Below are 17,822 nucleotides of genomic sequence, written 5' to 3' on the forward strand. Positions count from 1 at the left end.
ATCTGAGGGCTCCTGTGGTTTTAAGGATGCATATATTTTGTCTTTAAAGTATTTAATTGTAGCTTGTCCTACTTTTCAAATTAGATGACATTTACAGGATGCAGTTTCACATTGTGGCTTAATATTTACAGTTAAATGGGAATACATTATAGGATTTAGTTCTAACACCCTTGAAGAGGACTGCACAGAGAAGTATTCCAAATGTTGAACAAGCAGCTTTCCAATGTTCAGCTGCATATCACAAAAGCTCATAAAATATTAAAATCTTTTCTGAAAGGTAACCAACTAAATAATTTATGAAAACAAAGGTTCAAGTCAGTGCAAGTAGAAAATGTCTGTTCTCTTTTTCTATACAAGGAAATATCCCAGGGCTGTAGTGGTTTTGGAATCAGATAGATGGGGTCTGAATTCCCCTTCACTTATTATGGTGACCTTGAGCAAGCTACTCTGCATATCCCAAATATGTAATAAGAGAAGCTGAAATAGTGAATATTCTAAAACATTATAAATTTCTAAATATTAGAAAATACATATGTACTTAGCAAAAGCCTCCTATTTATTACTTTGGTTGGAGGTGTGGGATGAGGTAAAAAATATTACCAATTGCCAGACACTGTTAGTTACGAGAAAACTAACAGAAAAAATTGCTCTGTTGAGGACATGCCTTCTTTGATTCCCAGGGCAGTGGTGATGTGGTCAGCTTTAGGCTGAAGCACTTTTTATTCAATTATTTATGGAACTGCATGGCAGACCATGTAGGTCTACACCAGAGGATCCCCATAAGGCAGTTTAGAGAGAGAGAACTGGGCAAATGCCAAGTTAAACTTGCCTTTGGTTCCACTAAGAACCAAGAATGGAAGACTGAGTAGCAGTGAGAAATGCACCCTACATTGCCTAGAAAATAACCATAAGATACCTAGATATTTCCCTTCTACTGCTGTTAGACTTAGCCCTCTGCCTCAACCTGCCCTGCCTTTCCCGCCTTTTCCTAGATTCAGTATGACCCCATCTCTAGTTTACCTCCCTGCTTACTAGAGCCCTGTTATCCCATAGTTATTTTATCTTTTGTGATAGTGCCGACACATAGTTGTTGATTCATGGGGCATCAGAATGATTTCCAAGTCACTGAGAAGCAAGTACAAACACTGGAAAATATATCCCTACCTCCTAGTTTTCATAGGAATCTGTTGATTAGAAACATATGAAAATTGACGTAACTGTGGGAATAGGGTAGAAATTGTTAAAACACAAAAAGGATTTTACACAATATAGCTTATGTTCATATCTTGTCACTGTCTTAATTATATGCATATGTAAGTTTTGAGGGCACTGTCTTCTTAGAATTACATTTTTATAAACTTATTGAAGTGTTATGCACATACAGAAAAGTGGGATTTGCATTTCTAAAGTCATTAAATAGTGTCACATAGCTATGACTGCCTACATTGCTGTTGTGACCCAAAATACTTCTTAAAAATTGGGAATTTATGCGTTAGAACATTCTCAACTTTAAAGCAACTTTAAGTTCAGTTGTGCCGTACAGCATCAGACTTAGTTCTGAATAATTCTTAGAACATTGCATAATATTTTATACTGGCCAATGTTCTATAGTTCCTGAACTCAACAAGATGACAAGTTGAATTAAGGATGAAGTTCAACCAAGACCTACCACCTTACATTTTTCTATTCATTTTAACATAGATATGCAACTTATGGTATTCTTAACAACTGTGTTAACTACAAAGAATAAAAAGATTTTGCAAACAAGAGTTGGAATGGAAACAATTTCTGAGATAGAGATCAAATTGTGTTTATAGACACCATTGGCAGCTTTATCATCAGCCATTTCCTGTGGGAATATTTCACTGGGACATAATTTTATGCCTTGACTATTCATTAAATAGCTTTGGTTCCACAGAATAAAAATAGTGTAGAACTATAAATAGTAATGTATGCAAATTGTAGTGTAACATTTCACTGTATTTTCCTAGATGAGAATTAAGATTATTTAACAAAGTATGTTCTTACACATCACTGAAAGAATTTTAAAACAACACTAATAGAGTATGGTCTAGTGGAGAGTCAGGCAATAGACTGGAAATTAAAGTCATTTGCTTCCTTCAAATTAAAGTTGACATTAGTTTTAAAATATTTATTCGTCATGTACAGTGTATAAGATGTTATACTCTATGAAGAATATAAAAGTCAAGTATAAATAGTCTCTGCCCTCAAGGAGTTTATGAATTTTCTTGTATGGGAGATAGGGTGCACCTTGTAAAAAACAAAAAATAACAAACATACTTTGAGTGGGTATGAATAAAGTACTATTGGAGTTTGGAGGAAGAGAGATTGTGCCCATGTGGAAGATCAGAGACGACTTCATGAAGAAGGCAGCTGAATGGAATCTTAGAGGATGGGTAAGATTTCTGCAAATAGAGATGCAGGTAAAATTATTCCAGGATGCAGAGCCTAGGTACTAATAAAGGAAGTATAGGTCAAAGCACATTTAGAGGCTGGAGCCTTTGACGGATAGGAAAAAAAAAAAAAAAAAAGGAACTTACATAGATATATATCGTTGAAAATAGGGTCAGTTAAATTCACTCATGCAAGCATTTGTTTATTCAACAAATATTTCTTGAGTACTTACTAGGTGCAAGTACTGTGCTAGGAGTTAGTAGTACACTTATGAGGTACTCGGACAAAGGCCCCTTCTAATACGTAAGCGCTAAAAAGTTTAACTCTGAAATCAGATTGATTCTTATCAACCACAAACAGGTCCACTGCTCTGTGGCAACACAAGGTATTTTACAAATGTTACACAGAACATGGAATTTAATGCTTTTGAGAGAGAGTTGGTATTTCCAAATAACATTGTTTCTCAATTTCAACCCAATTGTTTTTCAACCCAGTTTTAATTAAAACAAAGTGTTAGGTGATGGGGGAGGCTATATTTGCGCCTCCGTTTTACAAGTTTTGGTTTATGCTACAATTAATTTTGTGTTAGCATGCATTAACAGGAAAGAAGGAAGGGAGGGAGGGAGGGAGGGAGGGAGGAAGGAAGGAAGGAAGGAAGAAAGAAAAATAGACTTTAAAAAGAGACACCAGTGGTGATTTTTTTGGGCAAAAGGGTTCTTCCTAATTGAAAAGGAATCTCTGAAAATTTCCTTTAAATGGGCAGCTCCCTGTACAAATTAAAATGATTCGGAACGTTTCTAGAACACACTTCACTAAGTGAGATACACCTGTACTCATACCTTATCCGTCAAAACAATCTTTGTTTTCTCTCAAGCTAGGACTTGCACTATAGGACACGCCTCCTGCAGTGGTGGCAATGCGGAGGGTGGTGAAGGTGACTGAGTGGCAGCCAGGAGGGCACGTTCCCTTTCTCCGTCTCCCCAACCAGAACTTTGCAGCCTCCAGCGCAGACTCACCTTCCCGCTCCTTCTTTTTCCCGCCTCGACTCTTACTGCAACCCCCCACCCCCCTCGGTACGCCCTCTCTGCATCCCTCGGTCTTCCTTAGCTCTCACCCACCTCCCTTCCCCGCCCTCCGCCTTGCCTCGCCCGACGCCCGCAGAGTAGCAGCCGGCAGCCCGCGCGCCCCGTTGCGGCCCGGGGCTCCGGGGCATGCGCTCTGCGGCGCCGCCGCCCTCCCCCACCCGTCCCGCGGCAGAGTTATGCCAAGAATGTGAGGAGCCCGCGAGGGCCAGTGTCGGTCATGGGGAGCCGCCGCCGCCGCCGCCGCCGCGAGCGCGGCTTCCTCCCGTGCGGGACTCCGAGCTGTCCCCGCACCAGGGGCGAGCCTGGCTGCTGAGGCAGAGGGGGATGACGGACCCTTTGAGGAGGACGCTGTCCAGGCTCCAGGGGAGGCGGGGTCCTCGTGCCGCCGGGGGGCCCGGGCGCCGGGTGGCCACAGCAGCCACCGTGGCGGCCTCTTCGGCTGCCGAGGGAGATGCCGGGGGTGTTCCGGCCGGGCCCCTACGCGAGCGCGCCGGCGGAGCCCGGCCGAGCCTGGAGCGACCGCCGCCGTCGCCTCAGGCGTGGGGTCCTGAGGCGCGGGTCCCGGGAGGGCGGCCGGAGAGGTCGAGGGCGCTCGGGCCTCGGCCGCGCGGCGGGAAGGAGGCCGCACCCTCGGGCCGCGGGCTCACTCGCGCCTCTCTGCACGCTCCGCCGGGCTCCGAGGGCAGCGTAGAGGACGAGGAGGACGACGCCGACTACTACGAGAACCTGCCCGGCGGCTCCCAGCCCGCGCCGGAGCCTGAGGGGGCGGAGGCGGAGCGGTGGCCCCCGCCTCCCCCGGCCGCTGGCTCCTCCCCAGGGGCGGAGGGCGGCCGTCTGGAGACAGGCAGGCTGCAGACCCAGTTGCGAGAGGCCTATTATCTGCTGATCCAGGCCATGCACGACCTGCCCCCTGACTCGGGCAGGCGGCAGGGCGACCGGGGCAGGGCGGATCGCGGCTGCCCTGCGGGAGCCCGGGCTCCGGGCCAGCCGCCTTCCCCCTGCGGCGCGGCGGCCCGCCGAGCCTGCCCCCGAGACTGCGAGCGGGGAGGCGGCGACTGCCCTTGGCAGCAGGTGTCCCCGCCCCGGTCGCCTCCGAGGGAGTCGGGGGGAGGCCGCCCGCGGACTCCTCGGATGCGGCTGCCCTGCAGCAGAAGCCTCGACAGCCTCCGCGTGGGTGCCAAGCCGCCTCCCTTACAGCGGTGGCGGAGCGACAGCTGGATCAGGTGCGGCGCGCGCGGGGAACCGGACGAGCCCCCGCCACGTGGAGGCGGGATGGACGGCTGGAGCGGAGGCAGCTCCCGGGCCGCGGCGCCCTCCGGCCTCCGGCCTCCCAGCTCCGAGGACCCCCGCCGCTCCTCGGGAAGCCGCAGCAAAGAAGACGGCCAGGAGGGGCTCCCCTTCCTCAAACCGCCCGCGGTGACAGTCAAGAAGCTGCAGAAGTGGATGTACAAAGGACGCCTGCTGTCTCTGGGAATGAAGGGTCGCGCTCGTAGGACACCCCCCGAAGTCACCCGAGCGCAGGCAACGTCTCCAAATCTGGGCGCTTTGAAAATGCGGGAAAGCCAAGTCGTCTCGGTGTCGCCAGACCAAAGGATTACGCTGACAGGTAGGATACCTTGCAATCAAAATGTGTTTACAGACCGGGCTTCTGTCTTAAGAGCGAAGAAGAAGGTATGGTTTTGCAGACTACGGTACGTGTCGGTGCCAAGGTGAGGGTCACGTCAGTGGCAGCCTAATGCCATTTCCAGGTTACCTAGTATAATGCCTTATCTTGGGTTTGTTTGTTTATTTGTTTGTTTTTTTTAAGACAGTGGCATGAGGAACTTGGGGTTTTTGTTTTTTCTTCTCTAAGAACCAGTGTACCTAGTTCTAAGCGCAACAGTGAGTAAAGGTTAAGTTCACCACACTTTGCTTTCCAGTCTCGGCTTAAGAGTTGGCCGGCGCTGCCTTGACTTTTATTCTTTGTAGCTCTGGGCTAATCTGTAGACTTTTGTGGAGTTTGTGAATTTGAATTTGATCCAAGTTAGACTTTATGGGCTTCATAAACTGTCATTTTACTCATTACACCTCCCGGTCAGAAGCGTTTGTGTACACAGATACACACAACCAAAACCCAAAACCCAACCAAACCGAGAAAACTATCATGGTAATACTTCTTTTTAGTCAGGTAGGATTTCACGTTTCTTCTCTTCACCTTTCCCTCCCCTCCCCCTCCCCCCTAAAAACATAACAATGTAGGTAATCTTATTATTGTGGAAAATGAAGGGCACTTGGATTTTAATCAGAAGAAAAGTATGTCTTATGTACTTTTTAAGAAAGTGTAGGCAGTTAAAGGAATTTGTAAAAAGTATATTTGTCCTAATAATAGGATTTTACTCCCTATTTTATATGTGTGTGATTTTTAGTTTTCACTGAAGGTTTAAGTTATCCATTCTAGAAATCTCTTATGTTGTAAATAGTAAAAGAATTCTCTTGTGAAAGAAGTACCTTTAAACTGAGCCAAAAACAACATGATCTTTCGGACTACACTTTTAAAGACTTTTAGTGAACATAATGACTTACATATCAGTAATACTTTAAAAAATATTAAATGCTGAAATGTAAAAGTATTCACAGTACTTGGCAGTTTCTCTGTTAAGAATTACAAATCCTACAGGACTAGGTTTGTACACATTAACTTTTTAAACCAATAAACACAAAACGGGGAGAAACAAAGTTCACAAAACTTTTTATTACACAATGAGGACAAATCAAATAATTCACTTCAAGTGTATACAAAATGAGAAGTTCTTTTGAATCTATAAATCTCTAACCCACACCTGTCAATTTCCCTCAAATTTATTCCATTCCACCTGAATAAAAAGATAGTAGAATGTAAATTTTTGTGAAGAGAGGTGTACTTTATGCTAAGTTTATATTAAAATATGCATTTCCAGTAGTAAAGTATTTGTAATCATTTATTACGTTTTAGTGCTATTATATCTTTACCTCCACTGATTTTGGTTCAGTTAACTCTTTTTAAGACAGTTAATTTTTAGCCATAACAAAAATCTGTATAAAACTTCAGTAAAATATGTATTACCCTTTTGTTGCAAAGGTTAGACATTACTATCTGATGGCTTTTAACACCCTCAGTTGTTGTGTAAACATTGAAGTGTTTTAAAAGTAATAATAACTGTAGTAACTCTTAGGAATGAATTCATTGAATTTTTCATTGAGAAACTAATTAAATGAAACCAATTTTAAAAGAAATTAAATGACACATTAGAATTATTATGTGATGGTATTTTAGATATTTCACAAGAAATCTAAACAAAAGCTTAGATAATCTCTGGTTTTAAAAACTTTCTCAGATGTTATTTCCTTTCAAATCATCAGTTCATCTTTTAGGAAAGATAAAAATAATTTGTGCAATGTTTATATATCTAGTATAGATTTGAAGAGTTAATTTTTTTTAAACTGTTTTTTATGAAGGTTATTTGAACTTATTAAAACCATTCTGAATACTTTGTGGGGTTTTCATATAATCTTTATTACTTCCCTCCCCTCCCCGCTCCATGGAGGTATGACAGCTGTTATTGCACAACAACAGCAAAAGCAAAGAAGGGGTTAAGTAGTTTGCCCAATGTCACTTAAACTAGTATTTGGTTTATGTATACTAGTATATAGATTCAAACTATTATGTGGATTCAAACTCAGGTCTTTATGACTCCAAAACCCTATTTATATAAGGTCAAAGGGACTCTAAATTTCTTTAGAGGTTTGATCCAGTTAATTCTATTAAATTGCTTGGACTGAGGAGATGGATGGAATTTCAACAAGATTTAGAGGGGTAAGTAACTTCCTCAAAGTTGCAAAGAAGATGGGGGAATCCTAGAATAGGTTTAAAGTCTTTCTTTTAGTCAATTGCTTTATCCATCTTAAACCTTTACCTTTAAATGTTTAGTTCAAATTGTTTACTTGGATTCTACTTTTAATCATGTTTTCTAAAAAGTTAACTGGGCAGTCCCGATGAAGCAGTACATTCTTGGTTGTATAAAGATGTTAAATAGCTCAGAAGGGGACTTCCCTGGTGGCGCAGTGGTTAAGAATCTGCCTGCCAGTGTTGGGGACACAGATTCCAGCCCTGGTCCGGGAAGATCTCACATGCTGCGGAGCAACTAAGCCCGTGCGCCACAACTACTGAGCCTGTGCTCTAGAGCCCGCGAGCCACAACTACTGAGCCTGCCTGCCACAGTTACTGAAGCCCACACGCCTAGAGCCTGTGCTCCGCAACAAGAGAAGCCACCGCAGTGAGAAGCCCGTGCACTGCAACGAAGAGTAGCCGCCTGCTCGCCACAACTAGAGAAAGCCCGCGCCAACAACGAAGACCCAATGCAGCCAAAAATAAATATAAATAAATAAATAAATGTATTAAAAAAAACAGCTTAGAAGGTTTATATCACATTTTTCTGTACAATATTATTTGTGGCGATGTTTTCTTTCAAAATAGTTATAGTTAGAATTTATAACACAGAATAACTATATAAGGAGCTAGAAATACCTAATCTACTTAGGTGTTTTGGAAATTTTTGAAGCTATATGACAAATGGAAGCCAAAATGATATTCAGTTTTGATTTCTGGCTCCTACTAAGAACCACTAAAACTTTTGATAGTATAATACTGCCAATGATTTGATGCAGTTGGGAATGTAGTGCTCACAGATTGACCAATTTGTTACTAATTGAGATGATTATTTAAGAAATCTAAAGTCATTACACATAGTAAATATTGTAAAGTTTCTTCAAGCCTTAAGGTTACAAAGGAATTTTAATCTATTTGCTGACTATACTTCATTATAACTCTTTATAAATAAGTTTTAATTAGCATATAGTACTCAAAAATAAATCGGAAAGCACTGGGTTGAGCTATTTTGGCCTTTTACTGCTTTAAAAATAATTAGCCTACTTTGACCCTACTCTTCTTGCTCCGTGATCTGTGAAAGAAAAAAAAATTTGGGCATGTAATATTCTGTTCAAAATCTTTAGACAGTTCTTTAAAGGTAGTATTAAATAGCTGGTGTGATCTTGTGCATTATATCTTAAAGTGAAGTTGACACTGTTAATGCAGATTTCTGTCTATTCCCTTCTCAAGTATTTGTAGCTTCAATTTCTTAACTTTATGAGCTACATTATCTGTATGAATTTTTCCAACAAATTCTTTTATGCATTAGCCCTTTCAAGACTAGTAACTATAGGCAAATACTTTTTGAGTGTCTTCTAGCTCTAAATTCTTCTGTTAGAAATTCTGCCATCGTGGCCCCAGAAGCAAGTGAGTCCATTTTTTTGTTTTTGTTTTTTGTTTTGGGAAGAGTGCCATAAAACATTGGAGTTGCTGGTGGCAGGAAAACATTGAGAGTTACAAATTCAGCAGAAAATAGTGTTGTGTTGATTTTTGAAAGTCCTCCATTTCTAAGTGGTGTTTATGTTTTGAGAATCCTAAGGCTGTTTTCCAGACCTTTGCCACTCAACGTGTGGTTCGCAGTTATAGAGCAGAGCTTTTCAAACTTAATGTGTATATGAATTCTCTGAAAGTCTTGTTAAAATGAAGATTTAATATGTATGGGGGTGGGACCTTGAGATTCTGCATTTTAACGAACTCGCAGTGTAGATGCTGCTGTTTGGTACACACTTTGAGTAGTAGGCTCTAGAATTCTCAGTATCTCAATCACCTATCTTGATACATTTTAAAAAGTTTTGAAAAGCATTCTACTTTATTCTGATACTTGATACTTAAACTAACCCCTCTTAGAGCAAAGCACTTGAGCTCTTTCTGCTTCAGTTTTATGTGTATGAATTTATACTTACTACTTATGTATGACAAGTTTAAGCAGATCCCTCCATGTTAGTCTCATCTTGCACCAACAAAAGTGAGATTTTAGAATCTGCAAGAGAGAATGCCATATAGTGTAATGGCTAATAGAATAGAGATTCTGGGTTTCTGATCAAATCTACCACTTACCAGCCTTATGACCTTGGACAAGTTACTCAGCTCTGCATAGCCTCAGTCCTCAGGTTGCTGTGATGATGAAAAAAGATAATCCATTTGGTACCATGCCTGGCACTTAGCTGTTATCAAGAGAAAGGCAAGCAGGCTTTGTGAAAATATATTAGGATTCTGGATAGAGAGTGAAATGATCTGAAGTTGAGAAGGACTGCTTTAGGGAGCATTGGGAATTGAACTAGAGGACACCACTTTAGGAGCACTTATTTATTCTACTCATCTTTTCTTCTGTGCTTCTTTTCTCTTGTTCCTCCTCATTACTTTCAGGGAACTGAAAAGCGTCTCAAAGTTTCCTTCTCTACTTTCCTGTCCCCAAAGCTAGCACACAGCTTTTTTCTTAAGAGTTTTTATTGCTAGTCACAAGGGAGGAAAAATAAAAGATAGAAAAATACCTTTTTTCTTTTCATTGTACCCCTCTCCTCATTTAGATTTATCTGGGAAAGATAAAGACATACATATAAACACACTCATATGTAAACCTAAGGCTTAAGTTTATTCTAGTAATTTCATTTGGGCTGCCAAGCTTGACTCTATAAGCAGGGCTGCTTTTATTTATTTAAGCTCAAATACATTGTTCATAAGAATGCTTTTATTTAGGATTTTTAAAAGAGAAGTAAGCTAAAACAACAGTTTGTTTTTGCAGTAGAATGTTTTAAATGATGAAAAGATGTTGTAGATACTGTACATTTTCAATGAGGGCTGCAGTACATAATTTCCCAGAAAGTTTGCTGTTGATTTTGATCTGGGGCACTAGTTAAATGTTTAGTAATAGTAACTCATCTAGATTTATTATGAAATACGTAATAGTTGAGAACACAAAATTGGCTTGAGTAGTTCACCACTATGTAAATATTTTTCTGAGTGAAAAACTTTTAATTGCCACTTCCGCATTCTCTTACAGATTTTCAAGGAAAATGACTTTAATTAGAGTCTGATAGTTATACCATAACGTGTATAGTTGCAAGAGAATAAAGACTTTTTTGCCTTGCAACTTTGCACACTTATTTTTATATCTTTTTTACTTTTGTCTTCTTTCAACATATAAATATATAAATGTCAAAATATATATATACACACACACACATATATAAAATTTGAAGCTAAAGGTAACTTTTACATTTATGCCAGTAAGGTTTAACATTAATTTTAGCATAAATGGGGAGTGAAGAGAAGATGGTAAATAGCTTTCCATTTCTGTGTAACTTATATTCATATGCATCCATTTAATTAACTGAGATAAAAATGAAATGCTTTAAGTTATATATAAATAATTGCCCAAGTAAAAATTTCTACCTTGAATAATGTGTCGCTTATATTCAGTTTTAATAACGGAATAAATTTGGTTTTTATCAGAACGTATAATAATGTACCTCTTTATCTCTAAATTTAAACTTCAGCATTATGTGTTTTTAAATATTCAGCAATAGCAAGCAGACTGTTTCATCTCAAGTTTATGTAGTTTGTAGTTTCATGAAAAATAGTTGTATTGTGTCTCACGATGTAATTATTCCTTTTAATATTACATATTCATTACATATCAATAGATGTATCGGTTTAAATATGTGATACTGGTAGCTTAATTTTCTCATTGTAGTTCCTTGGAATATAGTACAAGTAGAAGCATGTTTATTTCATTTACAATGTACATCAAAAAACTCTGAAAGGGGCTTCCCTGGTGGCTCAGTGGTTGAGAGTCCGCCTGCCGATGCAGGGGACACGGGTTCGTGCCCTGCGCTGGGAAGATCCCACATGTCGCGGAGTGGCTGGGCCCGTGAGCCATGGCCGCTGAGCCTGCGCGTCCGGAGCCTGTGCTCCGCGGCGGGAGAGAGGCCCGCGTACAGCAAAAAAAAAAAAAAAAAAATTATAGTAGGTCCTTTTTTTTTTTTTTTTTGCTGTGTGCGGGCCTCTTACTGTTATGGCCTCTCCCGTTGCGGAGCACAGGCTCTGGACGCGCAGGCTCAGTGGCCATGGCTCACTGGCTCACGGGCCCAGCCGCAACGGGGCACGAACCCGTGTCCCCTGCATCGGCAGGTGGACTCTCAACCACTGCGCCACTAGGGAAGCCCGTAGGTCCTTTTTTTTTTTAAAACAAAGGTCTATAATCAGTTTATTTTTTTTTGTTGCTGTAGAAGTAAAGTTGATTTACAATGTTATGTTAGTTTCAGGTATACAGCACAGAGATTCAGTTATATATATATATATATATATATATATATATATATATTCTTTTTTCAGATTCTTTTCCCTTATAGGTTATTACAAAATATTAAGTATAGTTCCCTGTGTTATACCGTAGGTCCTTGTTTGCCTATTTTATACATAGTCATGGATGTCTGTTAATTGCAAACTCCTAATTTATCCCCCCCTTTCCTTTTTGGTAATCGTAAGTTTGTTTTCTATGTCTGTGAGTCTGTTTCTGTTTTGGAAATAAGTTCATTTGTATCTTTTTTTAGATTCCACATAAAAGTGATGTCGTATGATATTTGTCTTTGTCAGACTTACTTCACTTAGTATAATAATCTAGTCTATAGTCCATCCATGTTGCTGCAAATGACATTATTTCATTCTTTTTTATGGCTAAGTAATATTCCATTGTGTATATATATATATATATATATATACACACACACACACACACACACAGACACACAGACACACACACCACATCTTCTTTATCCATTCATCTGTCATTGGACACTTAGGTTGCTTCCATATCTTGGCTATTGTAAATAGTGCTGCTATGAACATTGGGGTGCAGGTGTCTTTTTGAATTAGAGGTTTTGCCTTTTCTGGATATATGTCCAGGACAGTTCTTAATTTTAAGTGTAAAGAAGACAGAACCATAGAAAGACTCTTGAATCTTCAGGTTTCATTAGTTAAATTAAATCAAATCAAGATATTTATTGACTATTTGTTACACGTTTGCATGTTAAATCCTGGAGAGTGGAGGTGGGTATCCTTTAGTTAGTAGCCCAGGTGTACTACAAACTTTGGAGTCAGAAGTTTGTTTTGAGTGCTGCCTCTTCCATTTACCAACAGGTGATCTCAGGCAAGTTACTTGACTTTTCTGAGTAGTTTTCTAAGTATTTCAAACATTATTTTACTTAATCCCAGGAGCCACCCTATAAAGTTAACTTGGTGGATATTATCATAATGCTCAAGAGGGACACCTACTTCCCTACTTTTAGTGGGTAGCATGGTGTAGGGGAGACAGGTGAGAGCAAGGATTTTAAGGTTAGACAGGCTTAAATTTGAATTCTATGACTAGCACCTTGGCCATACTCCACATATGTTTGAGGCTCATGGAAATAATCCTACCTGTCTCAGAATTGTTGTGGAGGTTAAAGGAGGTTAAGGGCTTTCTTACTGCTTTATCTCTTGTTCCTGCCGCATAATAGGCGCTCAATAAATATTTCTTGAGTAAATGAATATCTGGCATAGTAGACATTCATGAGAGGTTCCTTCCCTTCTGATTCTTAGTCTGTTCCTCTATTCCTGCCTCTGGAACTATTGAACTTGAAACCCAGTTTGTGTTTAAGGTTTTGTTTTGTTTTTAAATTAATCTGCTTGATTAGGTATTTAGGGTTATAAAAAGGACAAATTTACTTTTTTTTTTCTTTTTTGCGGTACGCGGGCCTCTCACTGTTGTGGCCTCTCCCGCTGCGGAGCACAGGCGCCGGACTCGCAGGCCCAGCGGCCATGGTTCACGGGCCCAGCCGCTCCGCGGCACGTGGGATCCTCCCGGACCGGGGCACGAACCCGTGTCTCCTGCATCGGCAGGTGGACTCTCAACCACTACGCCACCAGGGAAGCCCCCAAACTTACATTTTTAAATGATTTTTTTTTCAGTAGAAGGGAGATTCCTGAAAACCTTTAGTATGCATGAACCTAATTTTTTGGTTGTTATTAAGCTCCTCAGAGTTTAATGTGTTTTTATCACTCTGTTACTGGACTATTATATTTTACTTGCTGTAATACTAAAATGAATCAACCAAATACACACTCAAAGTAGCATAGACCATAAATTACAAACCTGACATGATCTTAAATTAGAAATGTGGTTTTGTTTTAATTATCTATGTGTAGTGAGTTAGTTTATGATATATATTTATTTAGCTTATTGACTGTCATTGAAGCTGGGAAGCCGGCTTTATGTAACTCTTTGGAAGTGCAAAAAATTTTCCCCTTTATATGGAATTAATGTTACATATACATTTTTAGAATGTTATCACATTATATTAATACATACACACATCTAAGTATTTGACATCCATTGGGCTATGAATTCCTTAAGAGCAGGGGCTATTTTGTTCATTCTTGTATTCTTGCTGCTCAAGTTTGTGCCTGTCAATAATATAGCTGTGTTGTGCTTGTTGTGAGACAGGATACCTGGTCCTAATCAAGGGCCTCCTTAGGGACTTTTATTTTTAATTTTGCCCTAGATATTTAGAACTTAAACTCTGCATAAGTTGCTACTGCACTATATGGTTAGGAAACAGATGTTATTTTGAAATTTTAATAATCAGTAAGACATTCAGTAATAAGTAAGGCACAATTGTTTTGAAAAATTTATTCAAAGTTAATCTTTGTATGAAAAGGTAGTAATCTTGCTTGTGTTTTCCAAAGTCCTTGTAGCAGTGAGTTTAAAATTACTCAAATATTAATTAAAGGCATACTGTGTATAAAGCGTTCTATACAAGCTTTTTATAAAGCATGTTTTGCTTAGGGTAAAGCTTTTTTAGCCCTATGATATTTATAAAGGCAGTCTCAGAGATTGTTTATCCTTTTTCTTAGAATTCTTATGATACCTATACTAGCAGTCTGATATCTAAATAATAGAAATCATGTTTAGGTGGAAAATCCAAAATTTGTCTTGTTCAATTTTTGTCTCTGAATGTGATTAATATTACTTTTCTTTCTTTTTATCTTTTTAAAAATAGTATATATATATTTTTAAATAATTTTATTTATTTTTATTTTTGGCTACATTGGGTCTTCGTTGCTGCACGCGGGCTTTCTCTAGTTGCGGTGAGGGGGACTACCCTTCGTTGCGGTGTGGGAGCTTCTCACTGTCATGGCTTCTCTTGTTGCAGAGCACGGGCTCTAGGTGCGTGGGCTTCAATAGATGTGGCACGCAGGCTCAGTAGTTGTGGTTCGCGGGCTCTAGAGCGCAGGCTCAGTAGTTGTGGTGCATGGGCTTAGTTGCTCCATGGCATGTGGGATCTTCCCGGACCAGGGCTCGAACCCGCATCCCCTGTGTTGGCAGGTGGACCCTTAACCACTGCGCCACCAGGGAAGCCCCTAAAAATAGTATTTTAATAACTGGTCTTAAGTGACATGCCTTTCTTGGTATGCCAGGCATTATATTCTGCCTTCTTTTTTCTTTGAAACAGACTTATTTGAAAATGTCTATGAGTCTTCAATGAAGAGAAGAGAACTTGAAGATCTGAAGGATAATATTGGCTTCAGGGGTCATAAGCCACTTAATAGCATCACTGTGTCAAAGAAACGCAATTGGCTATATCAGAGTACTCTGAGATCTTTTAATTTGGAAGACGAAAATAAGAAATGCCAAGATATAAGTCATTTATCCATCTCACCCGTTTCTCTACCTAAACTGCAGCTGTCACGACCTTTCCTCAAATCATCTGAAGAATATTGTACGTATATGGTGTGTACTGCTACAAATTCTTCATTATCAAGAGACTGTTCATTAGACTTTAATGAGGAAAATGATGCAGATGATGAAGGAGAAATATGGTACAACCCCATTCCTGAGGATGATGACTTTGGTATTTCAAATGCCTTGAGTTTTGGGGAGGCAGACTCTGCTGTTCTGAAGTTTCCTGATGTCGGTTTGAGAGTATTATCTGGTAGTGACCTAATGAAAGAAGAGCAGCACACTGAAGACTTGCTGTGCTCTTCTGAACACACAGGCGATGTTCAGACCACACAGTCAAATGAAATAAATCCTATAGATTCCATCTATTCCACAGAGTTTGTGGAGCAGTACAAGCAAAGGCATGGACACAAGACACAAGAAGGTATAATAGTAGAGGAGAGTCCCACGTTGAAATCTCCTTTTGCAGGTAAAGATGATCATATATCTGCCTTTTCTTCTTCCATTTTTCAATTCTTTGGCAGTATCTAAAACTAAATATAGATGTCTATTGTAGCTGTGTACTTTTCCTTACAAAGTGAGTATATTTTCATGAAAATAAAACTGAAAAAGGTTTATAAACATTTTTATATACATGGTGGTTTAATTATTCCTATTACAGACTTGGTTTTGTAAGGGGTGAAGGAGCTGGGGTAGTCCTACACCAACTTTTAGTGTGTATGGTGTGGTTTTAGTGTGTCTATCCTTTGAGGCAGTAATTACTTTTCTCTTAGTTGAAAGAATGGAGTCTCAGGGACTGGAAGAGATATATTCTTCATGTATGTCTTGTTTTGCTTCATTCATTTATTTATTCATTCATTCATTCACACCTGGTCTGGCCACAAATGAAAAATTGTATATTCAGTATACTAGCAGTCATTAGTTTTCACTTTTGTGCCTACATTTCCTCAGAAACAAAGGAAAGGAAGAAGAGAAAAAGAAAGGAGAGGTAGAAGTAAAGAACTTGCAAATAGGTGCTACAATAGATATGGAACCCAGAAGGGAAATAATTGAAGTTTGATGTGTATTAGTTTGAACCATATGAAACTGCCAATATTTAAGAGTTTTTGGTCTGAAAACAAAAACAAAAACAAAAACCTGGCAATTCATATAGTTCAACCTAATGGTGTTATTTTTACTTGATTGCCTTGATTTCTGGTGTGCTTCTTTTTAAATTTAGTCCCAGACACACTACCCAAGAAAACACTACCTAAGTACTTTTAGTTGCAGTTATTAAATGTTGAATAGAAAGCAGTTCTATATAATGAGTCATTTTAATTTATAAAATTTCAAATGATACAGAGTAGTCAAAGATGTGGGGTATAGAAGATGCTGTTAGTACTTGTCCATATCCCTTGGGTTTTATTACTTATTTAAATGGAGGCAGCCTACTTCCAAAAATCAGTATCTGCATCTCTACTTGAGGACTCCTTCCAAAGTGTTAGAGAGTCTCCTGCAGGACATCCTGGGAGTGCCCCTCAACAAGTGACTGACAGGAGTTGGTATAGGCCTACCCCAGCTCCCTCCACACTTGGGTGGGATAATTGTATATTGTTTCCCAGAGTTTTCTCATGAAGTTAAGCTCCAGGTGCCCATAGTGGTAGCAGGCTTGATAATTCACCTTGAATTTTCTCCTGAATTTTCTCACTTTCTTGCTGATCTTTTTGTACTTTACAAGTAATCTACTTGCATTTGGATCCTTTTCTCAGGGGTATGAGGAGAAGGAGTAAATATTATATTGATAAGAAAAAAAGTGAGTTAAAAAACAGTGTGAACTGTATGATGTCAATTTTGAAAGAAACAATGAAAAGCTGTCCTGGAACTGTTAATGCTTGACCCATCCTTACCCCCTGTGTTGGGATTAAAATTGTGTGTGTGCATTTCTAATTGTAGTCTGATTTTCCAGAGCAAATGTGTGTTTCTTTTGTAATATGGATGGGAAGAGGAATAAATAGTCTATAAAATAATAGTTTGGAACAGAGGTTGTGATCAGGATGGAGTGATGAGGAAGGCTTGCAGGAGTAGGGCAGACAGATAGTGATGGGTCTGGAATGGTGCAGAAAAGGCAAGAGGGCATAAGTATAAGAGCAACATTAGAGAGCCAGTGTCTGTAAAGTGATATACACTTTAAGTACTGTCTTTAAACTTTATTATTTTATGTTTGTGGCAAATTGTGAATCTGTAAAGACTGACAGACATTACCAAAAAAACAAAAAAACCACCCAAATTTGAAAGTACAGTAGGGCTGCCAATTATGTCTCCTTTCTTACTGTTATTCTTCTCTTAAGTATATTATTACAACAAGCACGTTCCTAAGTTGACCAAAGGAAGTATTTGGACAGTTCGTTTATATGTCATCTTTTTGCTTTAGTTTGATCAGAAAGGTCATTTACCTAAAGTGGTATGTTTTCTTTAGCAACATTGGCAGAAATCTGTTGAGAAATAGGCAAAGAGAATGGTTGAATTTCAAAATAATTTTTTGTTTAAGAAATAGGAAAGTTTAAGTATTTTTAATATGAATGACAATTTTATGATCATCCTAACACAGTTGTGACTTGTTTTTCCCTTTTAACTTCTGGTTGTTTATGTATCTTTTACCTAGTTGCTGACATAGTGGACT

The 17,822-nt window shown here is 39.5% G+C and overlaps 1 protein-coding gene across 5 annotated transcripts in view; it reads left to right on the forward strand.

Annotated features, from left to right (window-relative positions):
• The first annotated feature begins 3,258 nt into the window (after nt 1-3,258).
• SYDE2 (synapse defective Rho GTPase homolog 2) overlaps nt 3,259-17,822 on the forward strand; it is a 39,194-nt gene continuing 24,630 nt past the window's right edge. The window contains exons 1-2 of one of the 5 annotated variants that reach the window (XM_073787886.1): nt 3,259-5,106; nt 14,937-15,632. In XM_073787886.1, the coding sequence (XP_073643987.1) occupies nt 3,627-5,106; nt 14,937-15,632 (2,176 nt within the window). In that variant the 5' untranslated portion in view covers nt 3,259-3,626. The remainder of the gene's footprint in view (nt 5,107-14,936; nt 15,633-17,822) is intronic. The other 4 variants (XR_012323993.1, XM_004312043.4, XM_019920052.3 and 1 more) reach the window with 4 other exon arrangements.

Source organism: Tursiops truncatus, chromosome 1 (genome assembly GCF_011762595.2).
Source record: "Tursiops truncatus isolate mTurTru1 chromosome 1, mTurTru1.mat.Y, whole genome shotgun sequence".
Classification (NCBI taxonomy): domain Eukaryota; kingdom Metazoa; phylum Chordata; class Mammalia; order Artiodactyla; family Delphinidae; genus Tursiops; species Tursiops truncatus.